The sequence below is a fragment of the Ambystoma mexicanum genome, chromosome 1p (assembly GCF_040938575.1).
Source record: "Ambystoma mexicanum isolate Mex_15411 chromosome 1p, UKY_AmexF1_1, whole genome shotgun sequence".
NCBI classification, from domain to species: domain Eukaryota; kingdom Metazoa; phylum Chordata; class Amphibia; order Caudata; family Ambystomatidae; genus Ambystoma; species Ambystoma mexicanum.
The window spans coordinates 25,438,708-25,451,242 of record NC_090921.1 but is presented as its reverse complement, the minus strand read 5'-3'; the positions used below and the strand labels follow the sequence as shown (position 1 = coordinate 25,451,242).

The following is a 12,535-nucleotide window of genomic DNA, read 5'->3' as shown; positions in this document are numbered from 1 at the left end:
AAACATCTACCCCCATCAAGCTTCCTTGGTGTGTTCATTAGAAACATCTACCCCCACCAAGCGTCCTTGGTGTGTTCATTAGAACCATCTACCCCTATCAAGCTTCCCTGGTGTGTTCATTAGAAACATCTACCCCCATCAAGCTTCCTTGGTGTGTTCATTAGAAACATCTACCCCCACCAAGCTTCCTTGGAGTGTTCAATAGAATCATCTACCTACATCAAGCTTCCTTGGTGTGTTCATTAGAATCATCTACCCCCATCAAGCTTCCTTGGTGTGTTCATTAGAAACATCTACCCCCATCAAGCTTCCTTGGTGTGTTCATTAGAAACATCTACCCCCACCAAGCTTCCTTGGTGTGTTCATTAGAATTATCTCCCCCATCAAGCTTCCTTGATGTGTTCATTAGAAACATCTACCCCCATCAAGCTTCCTTGGTATGTTCATTACAATCATCTACCCCATCAAGCTTCCTTGGTGTGTTTTTTAGAGTCATCTACCCCCATCAAGCTTCCTTGGTGTGTTCATTAGAATCATCTACCCCATCAAGCTTCCTTGGTGTGTTCAATAGAATCATCTACCTCCATCAAGATTCCTTGGTGTGTTCATTACAATCATCTAACCCCATCAAGCATCCTTGGTGTGTACATGACAATTATCTACTCCCATCAAGCTTCCTTGGTGTGTTCATTAGAAACATTTGCCCCATCAAGCTTCCTTGGTGTGTTCATTAGAATCATCTACCCCATCAAGCTTCCTTGGTGTGTTCACTCCAATCATCTAGCCCCATCAAGCTTCCTTGGTGTGTTCATTAGAAACATCTACCCCCATCAAGCTTCCTTGGTGTGTTCATTAGAGTCATCTACCCCCATCAAGCTTCCTTGGTGTGTTCATTAGAATTATCTACCCCCATCAAGCTTCCTTGGTGTGTTCATTAGAATCATCTACCCCATCAAGCTTCCTTGGTGTGTTCATTAGAAACGTCTACCCCCATCAAGCTTCCTTGGTGTGTTCATTAGAATTATCTACCCCATCAAGCTTACTTTGTGTGTTCATTAGAATCATCTACCCCCATCAAGCTTCCTTGGTGTGTTCATTAGAAACATCTACCCCCATCAAGCTTCCTTGGTATGTTCATTAGAAACATCTACCCCCATCAAGCTTCCTTGGTGTGTTCATTAGAAACATCTACCCCATCAAGCTTCCTTGGTATGTTCATTACAATCATCTACCCCATCAAGCTTCCTTGGTGTGTTCATTAGAAACATCTATCCCCATCAAGCTTCCTTGGTGGGTTCATTAGAATAATCTACCCCCCATCAAGCTTCCTTGGTGTGTTCATTAGAAACATCTACCCCCATCAAGCTTCATTGGTGTGTTCATTAGAAACATCTACCCCCATCAAGCTTCTTTGGTGTGTTCATTGGAAACATCTACCCCTATCAAGCTTCCTTGGTGTGTTCATTAGAATCATCTACCCCCTTCAAGCTTCCTTGGTGTGTTCATTAGAAACATCTACCCCATCAACCTTCCTTGGTGTGTTCATTAGAATCATCTACCCCATCAAGCTTCCTTGGTGTGTTCATTAGAAACATCTACCCCCATCAAGCTTCCTTGGTGTGTTCATTAGAATCATCTACCTCCATCAAGCTTCCTTGGTGTGTTCATTAGAATCATCTACCCCCATCAAGCTTCCTTGGTGTGTTCATTAGAAACATCTACCCCATCAAGCTTCCTTTGTGTGTTCATTAGAAACATCTACCCCCACCAAGCTTCCTTGGTGTGTTCATTAGAATCATCTCCCCATCAAGCTTCCTTGATGTGTTCATTAGAAACATCTACCCCCATCAAGCTTCCTTGGTATGTTCATTACAATCATCTACCCCATCAAGGTTCCTTGGTGTGTTCATTAGAGTCATCTACCCCCATCAAGCTTCCTTGGTGTGTTCATTAGAATCATCTACCCCATCAAGCTTCCTTGGTGTGTTCATTAGAAACATCTATCCCCATCAAGCTTCCTTGGTGGGTTCATTAGAATAATCTACCCCCCATCAAGCTTCCTTGGTGTGTTCATTAGAAACATCTACCCCCATCAAGCTTCATTGGTGTGTTCATTAGAAACATCTACCCCCATCAAGCTTCTTTGGTGTGTTCATTGGAAACATCTACCCCTATCAAGCTTCCTTGGTGTGTTCATTAGAATCATCTACCCCCTTCAAGCTTCCTTGGTGTGTTCATTAGAAACATCTACCCCATCAACCTTCCTTGGTGTGTTCATTAGAATCATCTACCCCATCAAGCTTCCTTGGTGTGTTCATTAGAAACATCTAGCTCCATCAAGCTTCCTTGGTGTGTATATTAGAATCATCTACCCCATCAAGCTTCCTTGATGTGTTCATTAGAAGCATCTACCCCTATCAAGCTTCCTTGGTGTGTTCATTAGAATCATCTACCTCCATCAAGCTTCCTTGGTGTGTTCATTAGAATCATCTACCCCCATCAAGCTTCCTTGGTGTGTTCATTAGAAACATCTACCCCATCAAGCTTCCTTTGTGTGTTCATTAGAAACATCTACCCCCACCAAGCTTCCTTGGTGTGTTCATTAGAATCATCTCCCCATCAAGCTTCCTTGATGTGTTCATTAGAAACATCTACCCCCATCAAGCTTCCTTGGTATGTTCATTACAATCATCTACCCCATCAAGGTTCCTTGGTGTGTTCATTAGAGTCATCTACCCCCATCAAGCTTCCTTGGTGTGTTCATTAGAATCATCTACCCCATCAAGCTTCCTTGGTGTGTTCATTAGAATCATCTCCCCATCAAGCTTCCTTGATGTGTTCATTAGAAACATCTACCCCCATCAAGCTTCCTTGGTATGTTCATTACAATCATCTACCCCCATCAAGCTTCCTTTGTGTGTTCATTAGAAACATCTAGCCCCATCAAACTTCCTTGATGTGTTCATTAGAAACATCTACCCCTATCAAGCCTCCGTGGTGTGTTCATTAGAATCATCTACCTCCATCAAGCTTCCTTTATGTGTTCATTAGAAATATCTACCCCACCAAGCTTCCTTGGTGTGTTCATTAGAATCATCTACCCCATCAAGCTTCCTTGATGTGTTCATTAGAAACATCTACCCCCATCAAGCTTCCTTGGTATGTTCATTACAATCATCTTCCCCATCAAGGTTCCTTGGTGTGTTCATTAGAAACATCTACCCCCATCAAGCTTCCTTGGTGGGTTCATTAGAATAATCTACCCCCATCAAGCTACCTTGGTGTGTTTATTAGAAACATCTGCCCCCATCAAGCTTCCTTGGTGTGTTCATTAGAGTCATCTACCCCCATCAAGCTTCCTTGGTGGGTTCATTAGAATCATCTACCCCCATCAAGCTTCCTTGGTGTGTTCATTAGAATCATCTACCCCCATCAAGCTTCCTTGGTGTGTTCATTAGAATCATCTACCCCATTAAGCTTCCTTGGTGTGTTCATTAGAAACGTCTACCCCCTTCAAGCTTCCTTGGTGTGTTCATTAGAATCATCTACCCCATCAAGCTTCCTTTGTGGGTTCATTAGAATCATCTACCCCATCAAGCTTCCTTGGTGTGTTCATTAGAAACATCTACATCCATTAAGCCTTCTTGGTGTGTTTATTAGACACATCTACCCCATCAAGCTTCCTTGGTGTGTTCATTAGAAACATCTACCTCATCAAGCTTCCTTGGTGTGTTCATTAGAAACATCTACCCACATCAAGCTTCCTTGGTATGTTCATTACAATCATCTACCCCATCAAGCTTCCTTGGTGTGTTCATTGGAAACATCTACCCCACCAAGCTTCCTTGGTGGGTTCATTAGAATAATCTACCCCATCAAGCTTCCTTTGTGGGTTCATTAGAAACATCTACCTCCATCAAGCTTCATTGGTGTGTTCATTAGAAACATCTACCCCCATCAAGCTTCGTTGGTGTGTTCATTAGAAACATCTACCCCTATCAGGCTTCCTTGGTGTGTTCTTTAGAAACATCTAACCCATCAAGCTTCCTTGGTGTGTTCATTAGAATCATCTACCCCCATCAAGCTTCCTTGGTGTGTTCATTAGAAACATCTACCCCATAAACCTTCCTTGGTGTGTTCATTAGAATCATCTACCCCATCATGCTTCCTTGGTGTGTTCATTAGAAACATCTAGCCTCATCAAGCTTCCTTGGTGTGTATGTTAGAATCATCTACCCCCATCAAGCTTCCTTGATGTGTTCATTAGAATCATCTACCCCCATCAAGTTTCCTTGATGTGTTCATTAGAAACATCTACCCCTATCAAGCTTCCTTGGTGTGTTCATTAGAATCATCTACCTCCATCAAGCTTCCTTGGTGTGTTCATTAGAATCATCTACCCCCATCAAGCTTCCTTGGTGTGTTCATTAGAAACATCTACCCCCACCAAGCTTCCTTGGTGTGTTCATTAGAATAATCTACCCCCATCAAGCTTCCTTGGTGTGTTCATTAGAACCATCTACCCCATCAAGCTTCCTTGGTGTGTTCATTAGAAACATCTACCCCATCAAGCTTCCTTGGTGTGTTCATTAGAATCATCTACCCCCATCAAGCTTCCTTGGTGTGTTCATTAGAAACATCTACCCCATCAAGCTTCCTTGATGTGTTCTTTAGAATCATCTACCCCATCAAGCTTCCTTCGTGTGTTCATTAGAAACATCTGGCCCAATCAAGCTTCCTTGGTGTGTTTATTAGAATCATCTACCCCCATCAAGCTTCCTTGATGTGTTCATTAGAAACATCTACCTCCATCAAGCTTCCTTGGTGTGTTCATTAGAATCATCTACCTCCATCAAGCTTCCTTGGTGTGTATATTAGAATCATCTACCCCCATCAAGCTTCCTTGATGTGTTCATTAGAAACATCTACCCCCATCAAGCTTCCTTGGTGGGTTCATTACAATCATCTACCTCCATCAAGCTTCCTTGGTGTGTTCATTAGAATCATCTACCCCCATCAAGCTTCCTTGGTAGGTTCATTAGAAACATCTACCCCCACCAAGCTTCCTTTGTGTTTTAATTAGAAACATCTACCCCCACCAAGCTTCCTTGGTGTGTTCATTAGAATAATCTACCCCCATCAAGCTTCCTTTGTGTGTTCATTAGAAACATCTACCCCTATCAAGCTTCCTTGGTGTGTTCATTAGAAACATCTACCCCATCAAGCTTCCTTGGTGTGTTCATTAGAATCATCTACCCCATCAAGCTTCCTTGGTGTGTTCATTAGAAACATCTACCCCATCAAGCTTCCTTGTGTGTGTATATTAGAATCATCTACCCCATCAAGCTTCCTTGGTGTGTTCATTAGAAACATCTAGCCTCATCAAGCTTCCTTGGTGTGTTCATTAAAATCATCTACCCCATCAAGCTTCCTTGGTGTGTTCATTAGAAACATCTCCCCCATCAAGCTTCCCTGGTGTGTTCATTAGAATCATCTACCTCCATCAAGCTTCCTTGGTGTGTTCATTAGAATCATCTACCCCATCAAGCTTCCTTGGTGTGTTCATTAGCATCATCTACCCCACCAAGCTTCCTTGGTGTGTTCATTAGAAAAATCTACCCCATCAAGCTTCCTTGGTGTGTTCATTAGAATCATCTAGCCCCATCACGCTTCCTTGGTGTGTTCATTAGAAACATCTACCTCCATCAGGCTTCCTTAGTGTGTTCATTACAATCATCTACCCCCATCAAGCTTCCTTGGTGTGTTCATTGCAATCATCGACCCCCATCAAGCTTCCTTGGTGTGTTCATTACAATCATCTACCCCCATCAAGCTTCCTTGCTGTGTTTATTAGAATCATCTACCTCCATCAAGCTTCCTTGGTGTGTTCATTAGAATCATCTACCACCACCAAGCTTCCTTGGTGTGTTCAGTAGAATCATCTGCCCCATCAAGCTTCCTTGGTGTGTTCATTAGAATCATCTACCCCCATCAAGCTTCCTTGGTGTGTTCATTAGACTCATCTACCCCCATCAAACATCCTTGGTGGGTTCATTAGAAACATCTACCCCCACCAAGCTTCCTTGGTGTGTTCATTAGAATCATCTAGCCCCATTAAGCTTCCTTGGTGTGTTCATTAGAGTCATCTAACCCATCAAGCTTCCTTGGTGGGTTCATTAGAAACATCTACCCCCACCAAGCTTCCTTGGTGTGTTCAGTAGAATCATCTGCCCCATCAAACATCCTTGGTGTGTTCATTAGCATCATCTACCCCCATCAACCTTCCTTGCTGTGTTCATTAGAAACATCTACACCCATCAAGCTTCCTTGGTGTGTTCATTAGAAACATCTACCCCCATCAAGCTTCCTTGGCGTGTTCATTAGAATCATCTGCTACTTGATTATTTTTCCCAAACATTTCAATCAAAGACAATGTTTTTTATTATGTATGTCTTTCATGGAACACCAAGGTTTTATGCACCAATATATTTCTACTATATTTTAGCAAACAATATTTTTCAACTATATTGTCACGTACAACCATATCAGACTGGTGCAGTGCTGCTACGGTCCATGCAGGAGAAAGGTCATCTATATTGTGGCCCCATGATGTGGCTTTTGTGTACACATTTAGTGACAGATGGCATACTTGGTTCTAGTGTACAGTAAAACCAGGGTAATGTGTGTTGTCTTTTTTTGAATTGTAAATGTGATATATCATGCTTTTTCTCTCTTTCTTCCAATCAAGGTTCATAACCCTGAAAGTAAAGATGGTTTTGGCAAGAAATGTTTGGGGAGAGATAGTGGATTGAAATAAACAAGCCATTATCTACCAGGAAACATCAAGACTTCGTAGACTGGTGGAAGAACAAACTAGAGGATACGTCATCTGCATAGTCGTCTTCAGAGCTCCATGGATCGGAAAAGCAGCAAGCAGAAGTCTTCAAGTAGAAGCCGCGAGGGCTCTATGGGCCTGGTGAAGGTTGAAGATGGGCTGGAGCCTTCTACTAGTGATTGCCAGGACTGGTCCAAGAGCAGCGACGAGGAACCTTATGCTCGGGGTCGTGAAGGCTCCATGTATCAGTTGAAGAGTAAAGACGATGAGGAACCATCTTCAGAGGGTCATCAGGTCTCCAAGTACTGGGTGAAGGTTGAAGAAAATGAGGAACTTTCTGCCAGTGAAGAAGAAGAGGCACCATCTGCCACTGCTCATCAGAACTCTAAAGACCAAGTGAAGACTGAAAAAAGGCCAGCACACTCTGCCAGGGATCGCCAGGAATCCACCAACTTGGTGAAGATTAAAGTAGGCAAGGTGCCCTCTGCAAGGACTCACCGGGACTTGAGTCCTCTTGTGAAAGTCGAAGATGGGGAGGAAGCATCTGATTCTGAAAATGAGGAGAAGGAGCCATATGCCAACGATGCTGAGGATAGATGGAAGATGGAACACTCTGGTGCAGGTGAGGAGTAAATCCGCTCAACTGCAGTAGTCCAGCTACATGCAATTAATGTGTCCATAAAACAGAGACACTCCACCCCAGTAGTCCAGCTGCATGCAATTAATGTGTCCATAAAAGAGAGCAGAGTAACTCCACCCCAATAGTCCAGCTGTATGCAATTAATGTGTCCATAAAAGAGAGCCGAGTAACTCCACCCCAATAGTCCAGCTGCATGCAATTAATGTGTCCATAAAACAGAGCTGAGTAACTCCACTCCCGTAGTCCAGCTGTATGCAATTAATGTGTCCATGAAAGAGAGCCGAGTAACTCCACTCCCATAGTCCAGCTGTATGCAATTAATGTGTCCATAAAAGAGAGCAGAGTAACTCCACTCCCGTAGTCCAGCTGTATGCAATTAATGTGTCCATAAAAGAGAGCCGAGTAACTCCACCCCAATAGCCCAGCTGCATGCAATTAATGTGTCCATAAAACAGAGACACTCCACCCCAGTAGTCCAGCTGCATGCAATTAATGTGTCCATAAAAGAGAGCAGAGTAACTCCACCCCAATAGTCCAGCTGTATACAATTAATGTGTCCATAAAAGAGAGCCGAGTAACTCCACCCCAATAGTCCAGCTGTGTGCAATTAATGTGTCCATAAAACAGAGCCGAGTAACTCCACTCCCCTAGTCCAGCTGTATGCAATTAATGTGTCCATGAAAGAGAGCCGAGTAACTCCACTCCCATAGTCCAGCTGTATGCAATTAATGTGTCCATAAAAGAGAGCAGAGTAACTCCACTCCCGTAGTCCAGCTGTATGCAATTAATGTGTCCATAAAAGAGAGCCGAGTAACTCCACCCCAATAGCCCAGCTGCATGCAATTAATGTGTCCATAAAACAGAGACACTCCACCCCAGTAGTCCAGCTGCATGCAATTAATGTGTCCATAAAAGAGAGCAGAGTAACTCCACCCCAATAGTCCAGCTGTATGCAATTAATGTGTCCATAAAAGAGAGCCGAGTAACTCCACCCCAATAGTCCAGCTGTATGCAATTAATGTGTCCATAAAACAGAGCCGAGTAACTCCACTCCCCTAGTCCAGCTGTATGCAATTAATGTGTCCATAAAAGAGAGCAGAGTAACTCCACTCCCGTAGTCCAGCTGTATGCAATTAATGTGTCCATAAAAGAGAGCCGAGTAACTCCACCCCAATAGTCCAGCTGTATGCAATTAATGTGTCCATAAAAGAGAGCCGAGTAACTCCACCCCAATAGCCCAGCTGCATGCAATTAATTTGTCCATAAAACAGAGACACTCCACCCCAGTAGTCCAGCTGTATGCAATTAATGTGTCCATAAAAGAGAGCCAAGTAACTCCACTCCCATAGTCCAGCTGTATGCAATTAATGTGTCCATAAAAGAGAGCCGAGTAACTCCACCCCAATAGTCCAGCTGTATGCAATTAATGTGTCCATAAAAGAGAGCCGAGTAACTCCACCCCAATAGCCCAGCTGCATGCAATTAATGTGTCCATAAAACAGAGACACTCCACCCCAGTAGTCCAGCTGCATGCAATTAATGTGTCCATAAAAGAGAGCAGAGTAACTCCACCCCAATAGTCCAGCTGTATGCAATTAATGTGTCCATAAAAGAGAGCCGAGTAACTCCACCCCAATAGTCCAGCTGTATGCAATTAATGTGTCCATAAAACAGAGCCGAGTAACTCCACTCCCCTAGTCCAGCTGTATGCAATTAATGTGTCCATAAAAGAGAGCAGAGTAACTCCACTCCCATAGTCCAGCTGTATGCAATTAATGTGTCCATAAAAGAGAGCCGAGTAACTCCACTCCCATAGTCCAGCTGTATGCAATTTATGTGTCCATAAAAGATAGCCGAGTAACTCCACCCCAATAGCCCAGCTGCATGCAATTAATTTGTCCATAAAACAGAGACACTCCACCCCAGTAGTCCAGCTGTATGCAATTAATGTGTCCATAAAAGAGAGCCAAGTAACTCCACTCCCATAGTCCAGCTGTATGCAATTAATGTGTCCATAAAAGAGAGCCGAGTAACTCCACTCCCATAGTCCAGCTGCATGCAATTAATGTCACCATAAAAGAGAGCCGAGTAACTCCACTCCCGTAGTCCAGCTGTATGCAATTAATGTGTCCATAAAAGAGAGCCGAGTAACTCCACTCCCATAGTCCAGCTGTATGCAATTAATGTGTCCATAAAAGAGAGCCGAGTAACTCCACTCCCATAGTCCAGCTGCATGCAATTAATGTCACCATAAAAGAGAGCCGAGTAACTCCACTCCCGTAGTCCAGCTGTATGCAATTAATGTGTCCATAAAAGAGAGCCGAGTAACTCCACCCCAATAGTCCAGCTGTATGCAATTAATGTGTCCATAAAAGAGAGCCGAGTAACTCCACCCCAATAGTCCAGCTGTATGCAATTAATGTGTCCATAAAAGACAGCCGAGTATTTCCACTCCCATAGTCCAGCTGTATGCAATTAATGTGTCCATAAAAGAGAGCCGAGTAACTCCACCCCAATAGTCCAGCTGTATGCAATTAATGTGTCCATAAAAGAGAGCCGAGTAACTCCACCCCAATAGTCCAGCTGTATGCAATTAATGTCACCATAAAAGAGAGCCGAGTAACTCCACTCCCGTAGTCCAGCTGTATGCAATTAATGTGTCCATAAAAGAGAGCCGAGTAACTCCACCCCAATAGTCCAGCTGTATGCAATTAATGTGTCCATAAAAGAGAGCAGAGTAACTCCACTCCCGTAGTCCAGCTGTATGCAATTAATGTCACCATAAAAGAAACCCGAGTAACTCCACTCCCGTAGTCCAGCTGCATGCAATTAATGTGTCCATAAAAGAGAGCCGAGTAACTCCACCCAAATAGTCCAGCTGTATGCAATTAATGTCACCATAAAAGAGAGCCGAGTAACTCCACTCCCATAGTCCAGCTGTATGCAATTAATGTGTCCATAAAAGAGAGCTGAGTAACTCCACTCCCATAGTCCAGCTGTATGCAATTAATGTGTCCATAAAAGAGAGCCGAGTAACTCCACCCCAATAGTCCAGCTGTATGCAATTAATATGTCCATAAAAGAGAGCCGAGTAACTCCCCTCCCGTAGTCCAGCTGCATGCAATTAATGTGTCCATAAAAGAGAGCCGAGTAACTCCACTCCCGTAGTCCAGCTGTATGCAATTAATGTGTCCATAAAAGAGAGCCGAGTAACTCCACCCCAATAGTCCAGCTGTATGCAATTAATGGGTCCATAAAAGAGAGCCGAGTAACTCCACCCCAGTAGTCCAGCTGTATGCAATTAATGTGTCCATAAAAGAGAGCCGAGTAACTCCACCCCAATAGCCCAGCTGCATGCAATTAATGTCACCATAAAAGAGAGCCGAGTAACTCCACTCCCGTAGTCCAGCTGTATGCAATTAATGTGTCCATAAAAGAGAGCCGAGTAACTCCACCCCAATAGTCCAGCTGTATGCAATTAATGTGTCCATAAAAGAGAGCAGAGTAACTCCACTCCCGTAGTCCAGCTGTATGCAATTAATGTCACCATAAAAGAGACCCGAGTAACTCCACTCCCGTAGTCCAGCTGCATGCAATTAATGTGTCCATAAAAGAGAGCCGAGTAACTCCACCCAAATAGTCCAGCTGTATGCAATTAATGTCACCATAAAAGAGAGCCGAGTAACTCCACTCCCATAGTCCAGCTGTATGCAATTAATGTGTCCATAAAAGAGAGCCGAGTAACTCCACTCCCGTAGTCCAGCTGTATGCAATTAATGTGTCCATAAAAGAGAGCCGAGTAACTCCACTCCCGTAGTCCAGCTGCATGCAATTAATGTGTCCATAAAAGAGAGCCGAGTAACTCCACTCCCGTAGTCCAGCTCTATGCAATTAATGTGTCCATAAAAGAGAGCCGAGTAACTCCACCCCAATAGTCCAGCTGTATGCAATTAATGGGTCCATAAAAGAGAGCCGAGTAACTCCACCCCAGTAGTCCAGCTGTATGCAATTAATGTGTCCATAAAAGAGAGCCGAGTAACTCCACCCCAATAGCCCAGCTGCATGCAATTAATGTCACCATAAAAGAGAGCCGAGTAACTCCACTCCCGTAGTCCAGCTGTATGCAATTAATGTGTCCATAAAAGACAGCCGAGTAACTCCACTCCCGTAGTCCAGCTGTATGCAATTAATGTGTCCATAAAAGACAGCCGAGTAACTCCACTCCCATAGTCCAGCTGCATGCAATTAATGTGTCCATAAAAGAGAGACGAGTAACTCCACCCCAATAGTCCAGCTGTATGCAATTAATGTGTCCATAAAAGAGAGCCGAGTAACTCCACTCCCGTAGTCCAGCTGCATGCAATTAATGTGTCCATAAAAGAGAGCCGAGTAACTCCACTCCTGTAGTCCAGCTGTATGCAATTAATGTGTCCATAAAAGAGAGCCGAGTAACTCCACTCCCGTAGTCCAGCTGTATGCAATTAATGTGTCCATAAAAGAGAGCTGAGTAACTCCACTCCCGTAGTCCAGCTGTATGCAATTAATGTGTCCATAAACGAGAGCCGAGTAACTCCACTCCCGTAGTCCAGCTGTATGCAATTAATGTGTCCATAAAAGAGAGCCGAGTAACTCCACTCCCGTAGTCCAGCTGTATGCAATTAATGTGTCCATAAAAGAGAGCCGAGTAACTCCACTCCCGTAGTCCAGCTGTATGCAATTAATGTGTCCATAAAAGAGAGCCGAGTAACTCCACTCCCATAGTCCAGCTGCATGCAATTAATGTGTCCATAAAAGAGAGCCGAGTAACTCCACTCCCGTAGTCCAGCTGCATGCAATTAATGTGTCCATAAAAGAGAGCAGAGTAACTCCACCCCAATAGTCCAGCTGTATGCAATTAATGTGTCCATAAAAGAGAGCCTAGTAACTCCACTCCCATAGTCCAGCTGCATGCAATTAATGTGTCCATAAAAGAGAGCCGAGTAACTCCACCCCCATAGTCCAGCTGTATGAAATTAATGTGTCCATAAAAGAGAGCCGAGTAACTCCACTCCCATAGTCCA

General features: G+C 43.7%; 1 protein-coding gene across 1 annotated transcript in view; it reads left to right on the top strand.

The window, feature by feature from the left end:
- LOC138564675 (zinc finger protein ZFP2-like) overlaps positions 1-12,535 on the top strand; it is a 178,315-nt gene that overhangs the window by 40,356 nt on the left and 125,424 nt on the right. The window contains exon 2 of the mRNA XM_069642924.1: positions 6,749-7,457. Within this exon, the coding sequence (XP_069499025.1) occupies positions 6,914-7,457 (544 nt within the window). The 5' untranslated portion in view covers positions 6,749-6,913. The remainder of the gene's footprint in view (positions 1-6,748; positions 7,458-12,535) is intronic.